This window comes from Epinephelus lanceolatus, chromosome 3 (genome assembly GCF_041903045.1).
Source record: "Epinephelus lanceolatus isolate andai-2023 chromosome 3, ASM4190304v1, whole genome shotgun sequence".
NCBI lineage: Eukaryota > Metazoa > Chordata > Actinopteri > Perciformes > Serranidae > Epinephelus > Epinephelus lanceolatus.
Window position 1 is genome coordinate 10766085 of NC_135736.1, and position 17036 is coordinate 10783120.

The following is a 17036-nucleotide window of genomic DNA, read 5'->3' on the forward strand; positions in this document are numbered from 1 at the left end:
CATGTAAACATCATGTTGACATGTAAACATTATGTAAATGGGTAAATATTAAGTAAACATCATGTAAACATCATGTTGACATGTAAACATTATTAGAACATCCTGAAAATCATGTAAACATCAATATTGTCTCTGGTATGAGCTAATAATATTATTTAAAATCAATCATTATGGGACTAACTATTCAATGAAGAAACATTATCTTACAGTTTGCCTGTTGATGGTATAAAGTCACCTCACTTCCACCCAGAGACCTCCATCAGTGCTTTATGTAACACTGTCTCATCTGTGCACTGTCTCGATCGCAGCCGTAAACAAACTCAGATGGCAGGCGACACACGCTGTATATTTCCATCTGGTCTCTGAGAAACGTCCACCTGCCAGGCTTTCCCAATTCCGGCGGATGCATCCGCTTGGCAGTGCAACACCACTAATTACACTGATCCCAGTCTGGGCCTTGAAATTCCCTTCTTGCTTGAGAGAATATTTCTGGGACAAGCCCAAACATTTTCACTCTTGATGTCTGCAGCCCATCTGTTATTCCTTTATAGAGCTTTTACTGCTAAATACTCTCTCTTTTATCCACATTTAGAGCCCGATATGTCTTAGAGTCAAATCCCTCTAACTTCTTTTTGAGTTTGATGCCCTGCTCCCTTTAGCTGTGTGAGACTGCTGTCTGATTCCCTGACACTCACATTCTTCACTTTTATGTTAGTTTATCATGACAGATGATGTTTTTCACCTTATTCACACACTTTCAGTCCAGGATGAATCATATGAGAAACTTTACTGCCTTTGTGCCTTGGTAGTCTGCTCTCTGTCAGTCTCTTTGAGGTCGATGTGTTGTGGTCCTGACAATAACAACAGACTGACATACTGCCAGATCTCTGCGACTTGTGGCCAGCGACCTGTGGTCCGCTAACCAGACCGCAGACGGGCTCGCACTCGTGTAAGGCACAAAACATAACACACACAGGGAAATGAATGAGGACACATGATACACACATGCACAGATGCAAATGTTCATTTTGCATAGTTTCCTTTGTGTTGGAGGGACGAAATTGCAGGGCTTGACAGTCCAACACAGTCATACTGTTTTTATGGAAGAAAGAATTCACATCAGACGCTCCTTTTCTGTTTAGTCTTTTATTGAATACATATTCATTCATTTACATTTGAGTCCTACAGCTCTGTTTTGGCCTCTGCTCCTGCCTGTTTCACCTCCTGAAAAACATAATAGCATGATAAGTGAAATACAGCAGGGAGGCGATGTGTGACACGAGATTACCCCGAGTGTATTTATGTAGCGTTTCACAGACAGACATAATAAGTCTACTGTTGGACTGAATTCCCCTCAGAGGAAAGCTCAAAGAAATGCCTCCATTAATGTCAATACTGCTGTGCATTATGAGACGCTTTTTAATCTATTTTGGCTTGGCTGCCAAGAATTTTAAGTTATTCTGTTCAGAAGAATATAACAATTTAAAGATTTAACAAGAGAGAGAAAAGAAAAAATACAGGCTTCTAAAGATAGAGGCTCTACAGACAGTAAAGCCCCTTGAGGCCAATTTATGATTTGGGGATATATGAATAAAATTGACTATCCATGTAGGTAAAGGTCCAGGCATTATAAAAAAAATAGAAAGCAGCAGTCAGCAGCACCATTTCTTCCTAAGCAATAAACCTATAGAAAGTTTAAAGGGGAACATCACCTAAATAAAAAACTCCAGTATGCTATTTCCACTTTCCCAGGAAAGTTCAATCAATATATGTAGACATTGCTTCCTCTCTCTCAAAGCCAGAAACCAGAGTTCGACATACTTTTCTACATACTTTTTGCATACAGTAGTATATATCCTTTGGGATGCACTGAGCTGTAATTACCACACCACTTCCTGAGAGCCTCCTTGCCAGCTGAAGACGCATAACCATGGTAATGCTTGCAACCTCAGCGTGTAGTCTGCAAGTATGATGAACCTTTTGGCTTTTATTCACGTCTGTAGAAGTAACGTGACTTCAGCTGTTAGGTAATATGGTTCACAGGCGAACTCGTTGTGTAATGTTATGTCATGGGCATCTTTGTTGCCAGAAAATGCTTAAATTAGCTATATGTTAACATTAGCATGCGAACAAGTTGGTGTGTAGCAGGTATAATGTCTATGTGTGTACCAATTTCATGGCATGCCACCCAAATAGTTTTTGCGGTATTTCAGTCTGGATTAAAGTGGTGGAGTGACCGACCGACATCCCTGGAGCTACACCACTAGCATAGCTAACACTAAGCCCAAACCATGTTGTCCCCATATGTAGTAGTAGTAGTAGGACAGGCATAAAGCCCAGTTCAGACCAAAGATTCACATCAAGACGAGTTGAAACAGGCAACTACTTGCAATGCTCTCTTCTGCAACATCGTAAAAATGCAAAATGCAACTAGATGAGATGTTGTATCATGTCTATGCAACAGCTCTCTGTACTTCCATTCTGATTTCCAGCTTTTCAGTGTTATTTTGTGGCTGAATATAATTTGTGGCTTCTTGAAATATGATTGAGGGTAGTGATAGTGAAATACTGGCTACAGTTGGATTTGTAGTGATGAAACAATGAAAAACAGAAACAAAACAAGCATCAGATGGACTGTACGACATAAAATGTATTTGTAAATACCTTATTTTGAAGCTTTTCTGTGTCTTAAAAAGCGGTTGCTAACTGGTGGCTGCATGAGACGACAGAACGTCATCATGCTGAATAAGTCTTTAAGCCTACGCTCTTATTGTAGTGGTGTAGATCATTTACAGCCCAACATTGCTTTTCACTACTGGCAATTGCATTTAGACTTCAAAAATCATAAATGGTGTTAATTCCTGACAATTGTCTTACTGAACACGACACTAACTTCTGCATCAGCCAACAAGTATACATCATCATTGCAGCACTCTATGATATCCCATCTGCAATAGTATCCCTACCACACTACTTAATATGGTGTTTCCTAAACTGCACATCAGTCAGCAGACTTGGTAGCTGTCCACTGTTATGAACATTGTCTTCACTACTGCATTGCATTGTGGGATATTTTTGCCAGTGCAGTATCTAGTGTTTGCATACTGTAATATGTCACCAGAAATAGTATGCAACTCATGTACTATTCATATACAAAGGTTTCAGACATATTAAAATATCTCACATAGTTTTTTAGCATGCTAATTAGCATGTTAGCATGGACTTTCAGATGCAGCCAGTGAATGGGAGACTGATTTTGTGGACCCACAGAATGTTTGTTTTCTTTTAATACCTAAATGAGCATTATTCTTTCATTGTGTTTTCAGGTCTGAAACAGGTCTGGATGATCTCAGTGATGACATCGAAGATTTGAGTTTTAGCACTCTAGTTTTTGGATTTGGGAAAGAGTTGCTCATGTTTACTAATATGTTTGCTGTGTCTTAGGCCATAGCAATAACGTATGAATTTAAAAAATTAGTGTAGTTCACCTTTAAATCTGTCTGTTAATTCCTTTCTTGTAAATGACACCTGCTTTGCAGCGCATGGTGCATTACAATCTGATTTATATCACTGAAGTTTGTTTTAGTTCCAATTTAAATGTCATCGATTGGCCACCTAATTTGATTGATATCATATGATTTAAATCTTTTTAGTGCCGCAGTTTGTTGTTGCTGGCTTTAATTCTGGTCCTTCTGTCTTGTAGCAGAGCCTCAGACTCTGCGTCACACCCAGCTGGAGTGCTCTGTGGTGTAAGACAGCAAATTAGCGCACAGAGTGAGGTTAGCGCACAGAGTGAGGTTTCCTGTCTTTTGTGTGGCGCACATACTTTACAGTGACAGCAAGAAGTGCTTTCATTCTTGTTGTACATTAGTGGTGTGCTCCCAACTCACTGCCACTTTTCTTTCTGTCACTTGATGAGTGAATGAGCGCTTCTGTTTTGTTCATTGTACTTCTTATTTTAAAGCACTAAAGTCCGCCGCTCTTTTTAATTTTATATTGTTCTGGAGTCAGTTTACACGTCACAAGAAAAAAGATCTGCTGAGTACAATGACCAACATCTAAATCTTAACCAGTTTTTGCAGCTACCAGGTAATAATACATCTAACCATCAGCAGTGACTGATTGTAGGTAAGCCATAACGGCCACTCACCTTCAGTTCCCCCCGCAGGAAGGACTGGCAGAACTCTTGTACTCGCTCAGTAGAGATCTCTCCCTCAGGCAGCAGCCACTTCATGTCAGAGTTACCATCATAAATACCAACTCGAGGGAGGTCCTTAGACTTGAGGCCGAAGTAGCCCAGCGATCGGAAGTTGGACTTCACTGCTCCGTTAACCAGCACAAACAAGAACTGGAACACAGTTTTTATGACTTCATTTAGCTCATTAAATATTAGATCAAGTAACCACAGAATTTTGTACGTGAAGAAAGAATATTCTCACCTTGCCTGTGAACTCGGGGGCCAGAGCTCCCAGTTTCTCCTTCAACTCAGTATATTCTTTACTCCCCCTGTTGGCAAAGAGCAGGAGGTGGGTCTTCACCTCTGAATTGAACAAGCCCACTGCTGTCTGAGGAGAAAAAAAAAGCAGAGATGCAGAGAATAAGGGGTTAAAGAGATTTTAAACCGGGTTGTATAAGGTATTTATCCATAGTCAATGTATCATCTACAGTAGTTGGCGGTCAGCACACTCCCAGTTTGGAGAAGCAGGCAGGAGTACTGTAACAGAAGCTAAGCTGCTATGGCTCAGAGGTAGAGTGGGTCATACATTAATCCGAAGATCTCCAGTTCGACCCCCAGGCTCCTCAAGTCCACATGTCGAAGTTTCTTTGGGCCAAATACTGAACCCCAAATAGCTCCCGATGGCTGTTCCATCGGTGTGTGAGAGCGTGTGAATGGTTACTGAGCAGTAGGTGGCACCTTGTAAGGTAGCCTCAGCCACCAGTGTGTGACTGTGTGTGTGTGAATGGTGAGTGTGTCATGTAGTGTAAAAGCGCCCTGAGTGGTTGGAAGACTAGAAAAGTGCTACGCAAGTGCAGTCCATTTACTACTGTGGACGAAGCCAGCAGCCAAACAGAAAAAAAGTCTACCTAAAAAAAATCAGTTGGCAAATCAATTTAGCTTCCTAAAAATAATCAGTTATTGTTATTTCCACTTTCTACATCTAAGTACTTTTTCCACCACTGTGGTGGGAAAGTGATGATGGAGTTCAGGGTGAGTTGGGGATGTCAGAAAGTGTTTCAACTCTTTCAATTTTGTACTTGTCTTCAATAAAAATGTATTTTTAAGATGAAAGCAGAAAAGCTTTAGGAGATAGATGACAGGAAATAACAGTCTGACAGACTGAGGCAGGCCTTTGGCTCCAGAAAAATATTTACCATATGACAGTGATGAGGACATGAGTTGGACCTACCACTTGGTTGTATTCTGTGATATATCGGACCTCGTTGATGGTGATGAAGTTCACAAGACCATCTGCTTCTAACTTCTTTGCCTCTGCGACAACAAGGTTCTCCTGGTGGTTATCTGCCTAAATTAAATGACAGACAACATCATCATCATTGTCATACAACTGGCAGTGCATATCACAATTATTCTTAAAAAATTCTTACATAGACAAATGGAGCAGAATATACCTTTCTGAAAAGGGTGATGGTGTCTGAGGAGAGGCCGTAGTCCGCCCACACCTCTTTCTCAGTGCAGATGGCTACAGGGACTGAGTCAACTCGCTTTGCAGCTGCAATGAGTTCCTTATAGCCGTGACTCTCCTCTCCCTGAGACACAGGAGGGAAAGAGAGAGAGAGAGAGTTACATCTCATCTCATCATATACATTCATATTTCAAAGATTTTTTGCCCACACTTTCATTGTTGCTCACTATGTAATGATTGTGAAACCATTTCTTGTCTTTTTCCTTAACATTTGTGTATGTATATACTTAAATTGTAAATCCTGAAGAGCCTTCTTTGGCAACACTGGCAAAACTGAAACTTTTAAAGAGGGAAACATATGCCTTAATCCATGGGTTGAGAGTGACAGAAAACATCCAAATCCAAACCAAAGCCTGCACTTTGAATCTCCCTGACGAGGGCAGACTTGCTGATATGCACAATTGAAGTACAGTCAGGTCCATAATTATTTGGACAATGATACAGTTGTCATCATTTTGGCTCTGTATACCACCACAATGGGTTTTAAATGAAACAATGAATACCTGCTTAAAGTGCAGACTCTCAGCTTTCATTTAAGGCTTTTTTCAAAAATGTAGTATGAACCGTGTAGTAATGACAACCATTTCTTCACACAGTCCCCCAACTTTAAGGGCTCATAAGTATTTGGACAAACTAACATAATCATCAATTAAACAGTCAGTTTTAATACTTGGTTGCAAATCCTTTACAGTCAATGACTGCCTCAAGTGTTGGACACATAGGCATCATCAGATGCTGGGTTTCTTCCCTGGTGATGCTCTGCCAGCCCTTTACTGTAGCCGTCTGCACTTCCTGCTTGTGTTTTGGGTGTTTTGCCCTCAGTTTTGGCTTCAGCAAGAGAAACGCATGCTCAGTTGGATTCAGGTCAGATGATATGACTTGGCCATTGCACAACATTCCACTTCTTTGCTTTAAAAATGTCTTTGGTTGCTTTTGCAATATGCTTTAGGTCATTGTCCAACTGCACTGTGAAGCATCGTCCAATGAGTTTTGAAGCATTTAGTTGAATCTGAGCAGATAATGTAGCCCCAAACACTTCAGCTTTCATCCTGCTGCTCTTGTCAGCAAGACAAGACTTCACTAGAATAAATACAGAGGGTTTATCACAAGATGCAAACCATTGGTTAGCCTTAAAAATGGAAGGCCAGATTAGAGTTTGTCAAAAACCATCTAAAAAGCCTGTACAGTTGTGGAACAGCATACTATGGACAGATAAAACAAAGATCAACTACCAGAATGATGGGAAGACAAGAGAAGGGAGAAGGGAAGGAACTGCTCATGATCCAAAGCACACCACCTCATCAGTGAAGCATGGTGGAGGTACTGTTATGTCATGGCCATGTATGGCTGCCAGTGGAACTGGTTCTCTTGTATTTATTGATGATGTGACTGCTGACAAGAGCAGCAGGATGAAAGCTGTTCGGGGCTACATTATCTGCTCAGATTCAACCAAATGCTTCAAAACTCATTAGACGATGCTTCACAGTGCAGTTGGACATTGACCTGAAGCATACTGCAAAAGCAACCAAAGACATTTTTAAGGCAAAGAAGTGGAATGTTCTGCAATGGCCAAGTCATATCATCTGACCTGAATCCAACTGAGCATGCGTTTCTCTTGCTGAAGCCAAAACTGAGGGCAAAACACCCAAAACACAAGCAGGAAGTGCAAACGGCTGCAGTAAAGGGCTGGCAGAGCATCACCAGGGAAGAAACCCAGCATCTGATGATGCCTATGTGTCCAACACTTGAGGCAGTCATTGACTGTAAAGGATTTGCAACCAAGTATTAAAACTGACTGTTTAATTGATGATTATGTTAGTTTGTCCAAATACTTATGAGCCCTTAAAGTTGGGGGACTGTGTGAAGAAATGGTTGTCATTACTACATGGTTCATACTACATTTTTGAAAAAAGCCTTAAATGAAAGCTGAGAGTCTGCACTTTAAGCAGGTATTCGTTGTTTCATTTAAAACCCACTGTGGTGGTGTACAGAGCCAAAATGATGACAACTGTATCATTGTCCAAATAATTATGGACCTGACTGTATATCTATTCTGTGAACTTTTTTACACTCCTACTCACATTTCAGAGGGAAATGTCACATTTTTTACTCAGACAACTCTAAAATGTGTGATTTTTTTTAAATTAAGATTCTAGATACAGAATAAAAGATGATCTTATTAAATGGACATATTGCCTTACATCAAAAGTACCTAAAAAGTAGTATAAGTCCAGCCAGGTACAACATTAGTATACTACTTACATTATCATGCATCAGTTGTAACTCAATTACATAACATATAAAAAATATAACATTGGCCAATCTAAAGTTTCAAAGTGCTTAAACAACCCAGAAAAAAAAACAATGAATAAGATTTTACAAGACTAAAACTCATTAAAAAAAGGTTAGAAATTAACAAATAAAAAGTCAATAGTAAATAGTACAAAAAAACAGGAAAGATAAAATAATGTAAAAAAACAAAAAAACAAAAAAACAAAAAACCCCAGTGATTAAATAAAGGATGTAACTTTACTCCAAATGAAAAACCAGATTTAAGCGACAGAGAAGAAATACAAAGAGAGCTTGTCATTGTAATATGGGACACATAGTTTTACTTCAATAACATTCTGAATGCAGGAAATGCACTTGGAGTCCCTTTACACTCCAGTATTGCTACCTTTACTTGAAAATTAAGGTGTAATGATTTAATGATTAATGTTTAATGTTAATGTTAATCTAATACAATTCTTACTCTAATAAATATATTATTACTATTTACACATGTGTATGGAGTATGTAAAATTATAAATTTAAAGGGGCTCTATGTTAAATTCAGAGTGTATGAGTTGCCTGTACATGGTTCTCAACATGGCGGTGGATGAGCAGGCTAGCAGCTAACGATGCTAAACAAGAGCAACCATGCTGACAGAGCTAACGGTGGGTGGGTAACTACTGTACGAGCTCAGTGCAAAGTGGAAGCAATTACCTAGCCACTGGGATACAAACATGTGTTCACAGCTAGACCAGCTTATCACGACAAATCACAGAGAAGCTTGGCTTACTACACACACACACACGCACGCACGCACGCACGCACACACACACACGCACGCACACACACACATACAGAGGGAGCGTGACTTCATTCTCTGCTCAGGATGCCACCATTGACACCATTAGCCACAATGTGCTCATTGCTAAGCTGTCTCGGTTTAATTTTTCTCTCGATGCTTTAAAATGGTTTAAATCCTACCTGGAAGGCAGAACACAATCCGTCAGAATTAAGGGTAAACAATCACCTTATCTAAAAAATGAAGTGGGGATCAATTCTGGGCCCTCTACTATTTAGTCTGTATATTAATGATTTGCCTTCTGTCTGTACCGGTTCTGAAATTCAAATGTATGCAGACGATACAGTAATCTATGTACATGGTAAAAACAAAGAAGAGGTGGCAAAAAAAACTTTCAACAACTATGGTGCAGGTATCCAAATGGCTCCACAATTCCTGTCTTCACCTTAATGTTAAAAAAAACTGTTTGCATGTTTTTCACAAAGAAAACATCTAATACACCTGACCCAAATGTGTATGTTGCAGGTGAAAGGCTTCAAGTGGTGACAGAATTCAAATATCTGAGAATTATTCTCGACTCAAACCTCACATTCAAAAAACAGGTAAAGAAAGTCACGCAAACAATCAAACACAACCTGGCCAACTTCAGATACATCAGAAATTGTTTAAACTTGGAAACCGCAAAATTATACTTCAATGCAATGATAATGCCCCACTTAACATACTGCCTCACCAGCTGGACCCAGACCTGCAAAACAACATTAAAACCAATTCAATCTGTGTATAAGCAAGCCCTAAAAGTCCTGGACAAGAAATCCTTCCGTTATCATCACTGCAGTATCCTGGACAAGCATGTCCTTTTAAGCTGGGATAACACTGTAAAATTTCACAACATAAATGTAGTTTTCAAAATTCTCCATGGTTTGGCTCCACCACCACTTGCCAACTTTTTTACATTGAGCAGCAGACTGACCAGATCGGCCTCAACAACTACTCTCATCGTACCACTGAGAAAAACTTCCTTCAGCCAGTCAGCCTTCTCAGTGTGAGCTGCCCAGTTCTGGAAGTCATTACCACCACACATTCGCAATATTGAAACACACAAAGCCTTCAAACACACTCTAAAAATATGGTTAAAAGATAATCAGGCCTGCGATCACAATCAGTATTCCATACTAATCCTATAATTCTGTCTACCTGCTTGCGTGCCTCTCTGCCTCCATATTGCCTGCTTAACTGCCTATCTGCTTGTCTGTTTCGCTTGCTTACATGTTGCTTAAATGTGCATTGCGTTTTGTTTTGTATTGTTCTGTATTGTTTGTTCCTGGTGTCCTGCCAATATGCTGCATTGCTACTATGTTTGTCTGTTTGCCTGATGTAACCTACCTGCCGGCCGAAGCTTATTTTCCTGTCTTTTAATATGCTTGATGTGCTTTCCATTGTGATTATGTGCCACTTCTTGTCTTTTACTGTGTGTGTTATGCCTTCTATTCTGATCCATGTGCTTTTATACGCGCTGTGCTGTATATTTTACTGTTATTACAAAATGTTGATTGTAATGTTTTTTTCTTTTAGCTGGCATTTAACACCTTGCCTGGGGACTGCAGTTGGAAACTAGCTACTCAGCTAAAACTGGCACATTTACAGAAATGTTCATTAATGTGCACTTTCCCTGTACAAATAAACAAATAAATGAAATGAAATGAAATGCCATTACTCCACTATGTCTTCACATAGTAAATAGTGCTTAGCTGCCATATTAATCTCTATCTTATCTTTAAATTACAGGACATTTATCATTACCCTTTAAATGTTACGTAGGTGTATATGTCAATGCAGTGTTGTGATGTATTATTTGTTGGCTATTATTTCCTCTTCAAAAATTCTTTTTCCCCTGAAGGGGCAGAGAGAGAGAGCCAGAGATGGAGAAACAAAGAAATACACCAAGAAAAGAGAGAGGAGGCTGACTCAAAGGAAGGTGAATCATGTCTATTTCTGAGACAGCATTGCATGAGCTCTGGCAATCCATTTTATCATTTTGCAGCCTGTAATATGTGTTCATTCCCAGTGAGTCACAGCACCAATATTTTGGTCTCTTTTTGCCTTCAGCATCACGGTCCAGCTATCCTCATGTGCTCTGTCTTCCACTCTCCTCTCATGAACCCTCTCCCTGCATTTGTTTACGAGAGGGTCATTGAAGCCAATCCCACAAGTCTTCAGATACGTATGTATTTCCTGTCAAGTGGCCCGCCATCTTCCACGGCACACAGAGTATAGCCAAAGGACTCGCCCCTTTGGAAAAGCCAGCGACTCTCTGCCCTCAAAGCACCAGCACTGCCAAAGGTGTGGCCACAGGAAATATAGTCTTCTTCCAAATCTATTCGTGACAGCAGCATCACCAGCGTGCAAACAAAAGCTGTACTTTGGGGGCCCTCACAGTCTCACTTTTAGCTAATTTGTCTGATCATGTCTGGTTTGCCGCATGCATGTTAGCATAATAAACAAAACCATAAAACAGCTGCTGTGGGCTTGTTTAAAAGATGCCTGAAAGCTGATTTGAGCTCATGTTTATTCACTCAGTGTGCAATTTTCATGTCTGACCTCCAGGAATCCGATGACCACCACATCAGCAGAGTCGATGAAGGCCTCAGCAGCTTTAGTGTCAGTCAGTCTGGGAAGGGCAGTTTCTGAGAAAGAAAGACATGAGATGCACAAATCAGCATAGTGTGTAGTTACAGCCCCGTCTTTGTCTAAACAACACTAAGTGTCTACAGCCACGCTAGCGGCTCTGTGATGCTGTACTTAGATACAGATGTGGGCTGAATGCTAACGTCAGCATGCTAACGTCCTCACAGTGAAAACCACTAACATGCAAGTTTAGCAGGTGCACTGTTTACCAAGTTCATCATCTTATTTCAGTAAGTTAGCATGTTAACATTTGCTACACACACACACACACACACACACACACACACACACACACACACACACACACACACAGAGTACTCAGTTTTGCAGGTATTTGATTATAAACTTACATATGCTGATGTTCTTTTGGTTATGCCACTCTCTTCATCTGCTGGCCCTGTGGTGTCTCCCTGGCAGAGCAGGGCTGCTATTGTGACTATTGACCTGTTGCACACTTTGATACATTCTTACTCGCACTTCAGTTTTTATTTGTGACAGTTTAGTTTGCACTACTGTATTTTTTTTTTTTTTATTTGTATTATTTGTTTCTATTTATACTACAGGTTTTATTGCACTTTTATGATTATCTCCTGGGCTAGTGCAACCTTAAGGAGCTTTTATTCTTTTACCCCTACCTGTTATGATAAAGTTGATTTATTTATTTCATCCAGGAGTCCTGATTGCACAACTATGTTATTCAAAGCTGCATTCCTGCTGTACTACATGGTTGTCTACTGTGTTTCTTGTTGGTATTTGATGGTTGTATCTTGCATGCAGCTATGTCGCAAAAATGTGTCCAAAACAAATTTCCTGTTTGGAACAACGAAGTTTATCTTATCTTATATTGGACAAATGACAATATTGACATGATTATTACCAAGGTAATATAATTCATCCTGAGGGGAATTAATGTCTGTACCAAATTTCATGACAACCTATCCAATAATTGTTGAGATCTTTTACTCAAAACCACAAATTTGAACTTGCCAATGACAGAAAAATCAGGGGATCAACACAGTAGGATTCATCCTCTGGGTACCATGAATATCTAGATTGAATTTTGTGGCAATCCATCAAGTAATAATGAGATATTTCACTAGATGAGTGAAAACTTTGATCTGCCAGTGGCACTAGAGGCAAAGTCAAGTGGTCATGATTCATCCTCTGAGGACCACGAACATCTGAACCAGGAAGTGGCTTTGAAGCCAATTTTTGCAGTGGCCAAACTGTGTAAATACATTCATAATGAGGCGCCATGGGGCCCAAAAATACTTTTTCCCATAGACTTGCATGGTGAAAGAGACATCTGTTAATCAGTGGATACATTTTTTTAGCATCACAGCCCCCATGAAATGACTTTTTCACTATCACAATTTAAGCAATGTGGTCCGATAACATTTGGAAAGTCTAAAGGAGTTACACTATTTTTTTTTCTCCATTCAAGTTAGTGGCGCGCTAAACCAGAAGTAGCAAGTGAGAAAATCTCTAGTGCGCCTGCTCGATGGGCCACGCAGTGTGGAAGCAGTGCCAATCAATCATCCAGGTAATTTTAAACACAGCTGTTGAACTTTTTTTTGGCTTAGTGCACCACTGAGCAATTGAATGAACAGTGCTCCACCTCCAGTGCTATATTCAGTTCTATTATAAATCCATGTTCTGTGCCATGTTTCATGTCCAACACAGGTAAAAACAGGGGCTCACTAAAATGATTAGGAGTCATCCTCCAAGCATTATTAATGTGAGTACAAAATGTAGGTGAAAGGGGTGAAAGACAGATTGACCAAATAGAGTCTAAAAACTGTATAGCTTTTGTTTTGTTACTTTAATGCACAAACTATGTTGTTTGATTTTCCGCATTGAAAACAAAGAGAAGAACTCAAGAATAAAACCCCGTAGACACAAGCTACTTAAATCAATTTACCTTTCTCTGTACCAACGACAGAAGACACCAGGAGGGAGCAAAACAGAGTGATCAGCATGTTGCAAAGGACTCGAGGGAGGCAGGTAAAGAAAACAAACCAAGAAAAAGAAGACTTTGTAGCTGTCGGACTCTGTATGAAGAGTCGTGTCGCCTCTGCTCTGTCTCTGACGGTTGCCACATGGCAGTCAGCAGTGGCTCCTTCAACTTCTCTGGGATGTGATTGGAGGCTTTCATGAGAACTAGCCAGGTGTTCTTGATAAGTGGGTGGACTACGTGTCACTGTACCACAGGGGACAGGTGGGTGTCTGAAATGGTGGTGTGGTGGCATTCTGAGGTTGAGAGGGACAAAAATGATCCAATTAGTCCAGCTGACCTTTGCCTCCATGAAACATCAAACACCTTTTCTCAGTGTCATTAGAAACATCTTCTTAACAACTTTGCTGTCAAAATGTCATGTGCTGCAGTGTCTTACATAAATCTGTTAAGGGTGGGAGGCTCTTCAGATACAGCAGCCTGGTTACTGCAGAAATCCAGTGAACAGGCCTGTATGACCCATGACAGACCAGAGATTAACTGAGCTGCATTTTGGTACATTCACCACAGGAGGGACACAACCTCCAACACATCAATTCATCGCCATACAAACACCCAAGCAAGTCAATTTTGCTTCAATGTATGGTGTTAAGAGAATAGTTTTCGGAAGCACACTGAAATCGAACTATTTTTTATGCATAGGTGTTATAACAAGAAACCAAGGTGAAAATCAATATGTTATCATCCAGATTTTCTTTTTTTTAACTATCTTTTTTAACATGTTTTACCTTGATTTTTTTTTTAATCTTGTAAAATGCATTGCTTTGAGTGCATTGAAAAGTGCGATATAAATCCAATTTATCGATACATAATTTTCTAAAAAATTCTATTAAAGTCAGAGGTATGTGTTTCCTACATTCCTACAAACCAAACTATGTTAAAAGAACAAAATTTGATCGGGTCAACTGACAAACTTACGTGTTAAATGTTGGATGTTCATAATTTCTTGAAGTCACATGGCAGTGTAAAATCATGACAGTCCCACAAATGAAAGTGTCTAATGGGATATTACAGTAGCTGTTACTTTGTTCCCCAGGACTTTTTATGAGTAAATGCACACACTCTGTCAATTTGGCAAATTTATTTTTAAAAACCATGTGTCAAAACCCATGATTTTACCATAAAAACAGAAATAATAACAGAAAAACAATGATTTAAAATCTAAATCTGTGAGGTAAGGAGAAAAATTACTTAACACGTTTTCTCACATAACTTAAAGACAGACAAAAAGCCAGTAACATGCAGCAGCTCCAACAAACCACCACAAAAATGTTGTTTTATGTGGTGATGTTAAAACAAAAACTTAAAGCCTCTGAAATGCAGATTTATTGATAACAGCACCATGGCAATTATTAAACTAAACTTTAAAAGAATCATTTACATCAGGTTTGATGTTTTATTCAATGATTTTGACCTTTTTTTTTTTAATCAAAAGATGCTGGTGAGTAAAGATTTGGTCGACCACAGAGCAGAAAAAAACAGCGGGGTGCACAAAAATACAGTGAACTCTTGAGAACAAGACAGTGTGAACCCTGTAAACTCTCTCGTGTCAATAAAATCCAAATACTCCTCACATATACATCTAAAAATACTGAAGATTAAAAAAGGTTTTTCTGAATGTGATTATAAAAATAGCCTCCTTAAACTGCGTCTACAAGTTAAATGTCCTCGGTGCAAGGAGACCAATGAGAACCATTAAGAAAAATGCATGTTGTGGGGGAATAATGTCTGTGGACTCTTCACTTGTATATTATCACTACACCAACAAATGTCCTCTGAGATTAAAAAAACGTGTTGTTCTAAGCTGTGAAAAGTCTCAGGGCTTGTGTGTGTGATGCATGTTCCCATGGGGCTTAAGGGCAGCACTAATACTGCCAATCAGGACAACATCTAACGTCATTGACTTACAGTATGACTTGTGTGAAATGCCATACAGGTGACGTGTGTAGCAGTGACACAACAACTCTTCACAGATGAGGACTAGAGAACATAAAGCTTCTTACAAACACTCACTCTGTCTCTGTAGCGTGACAGTAAAGGATTTAGATTACAGCCTACACATGACTGTGCATTATTTAGTGTAAAAAGGTGTCCATAAAATACGTATTATACTTATTGGGTACATATATGTAAGTGCAGGGAATAAAGGGGCCACAGGCTTGTTTATTTAAGAGGGACTTGGAAATAAATTACATTCTAAGTATTTTTTAAATGACTGAGTACAGTACCTATTTAATAATCACAAGGTACTGTAGTATTATTGCTGAGTAACAAGGCACGAACAACAAGGTCACAGTGGATGTCATTTATCTTTAGATTATAACATCTTTATGGAAAAAAAAAAACTTTAGGAAATTGCTATGTAAAAGATTTGTTAACATGAAATTCTTATTATTATTATGAATAGTGTCTTTCTGTATTTGTTATTTGTTTACATGACATACTTTTTTCACCCCCTTTTCATTATTAGTGTAGTTACAGATTATGTTGATGTTTATTATAAACTTTGCTGTTGCTATTTACTAAGAAGCTGTGAAAGTAAGTTTGCTGGTACCCTGTTTATGTATATGTATCTGTAGTTATTCAAAATGTACCAGGTAATTCAATAATAATAGTATGTTCAGTGTGGTTCTTGGTGCCCCAAAACAAAAATTCATTGCCCCCTTGTTTCCTTTATTACATTTGTATATCTGTAGCAAGGTGTACGTAAGTATTTCCTTAGTATCCCATATGTGCAAAATATTTATATAAGTTACGTTACGTTACGTTACGTTACGTTACGTTACGTTACGTTATGTTACGTTAAGTTAAGTTAAGTTAAGTTAAGTTAAGTTAAGTTACGTGAAGTTACGTGAAGTTCTGTGTCTTGATTTCATCCTCCAGTGGTGTAGGTTTTGTTTCAACACATATGAAATGAAGAGTTGAAAACTTAGAGCATCCAACACTTAATTTCCTGCATTCAAGTGAATTATTATGCACCAAATTGTGTCTTTTCTGCATCAATTCATTGTATAAATTTCTTTAATTTTGTCAAATAAAAGTCCTCTGCTACTTTCATGTCTTTACTGGGAGAGACAAATGCACATGTTGTAAAGATTGAGGGGTGTCACCTGTGTCCCCCTCGAAATCTACACCTATGTCATTCTTGCTTAAATCCAATCAAAATAGCTTCATAAAGTCTGCATCTCTGCAAAAATGTTTGCTTTAAGTTTTTATTTCACAGTGCTGCTTTGAGACTCACTTTCTCAAGCTGAATTCTAAAAGGCAACAAACAACATTTTACCATTGTTAAGTTAAAGCGGAGATGACAGAGACACTTTGCATTTAAGTTGGTGTTTAAAACATTCCTGACACAAAGGCATACTGGAACAATGAAAAGGAAAGAGAGTAAAAAGAAGGAAGGACAGAAATGATTTTTTAAAATGCTCTCTTTGGTCATTTCTGACTCCTTGTGGACAAGTGTTTAGTGTTCAACAGGCTCAGAGAGGATGCCGTTTGGGTTCAAATTACAGGCCCAGTCGCTCATATAGTTGGTGCTGCTGCAAATAAACTAAGCAA

At 39.1% G+C, this 17036-nt stretch overlaps 1 protein-coding gene across 1 annotated transcript; it reads right to left on the reverse strand.

The window, feature by feature from the left end:
* Nucleotides 1–1130: 1130 nt before the first annotated feature.
* Nucleotides 1131–13568, reverse strand: erp27 (endoplasmic reticulum protein 27). The gene is made up of 7 exons (XM_033625001.2): nt 13386–13568; nt 11378–11463; nt 5632–5769; nt 5409–5525; nt 4440–4565; nt 4151–4348; nt 1131–1224 (listed from the first exon to the last, which is right to left on the reverse strand). The coding sequence occupies exons 1-7, from the start codon at nt 13441–13443 to the stop codon at nt 1183–1185; spliced, it is 765 nt and encodes a 254-aa protein (XP_033480892.1). The 5' UTR covers nt 13444–13568; the 3' UTR covers nt 1131–1182.
* Nucleotides 13569–17036: the final 3468 nt, after the last annotated feature.

Excerpts from the sequence above, each read along its gene's own strand:
- erp27 (XM_033625001.2), bottom strand. The coding sequence starts at position 13,443 with ATGCTGATCACTCTGTTTTGCTCCCTCCTGGTGTCTTCTGTCGTTGGT. Across the intron at positions 11,464-13,385 it reads TGTCGTTGGTACAGAGAAAG|AAACTGCCCTTCCCAGACTG; the intron begins GTAAATTGATTT and ends TTTCTTTCTCAG. Across the intron at positions 4,566-5,408 it reads TCACAGAATACAACCAAGTG|ACAGCAGTGGGCTTGTTCAA; the intron begins GTAGGTCCAACT and ends TTTTCTCCTCAG.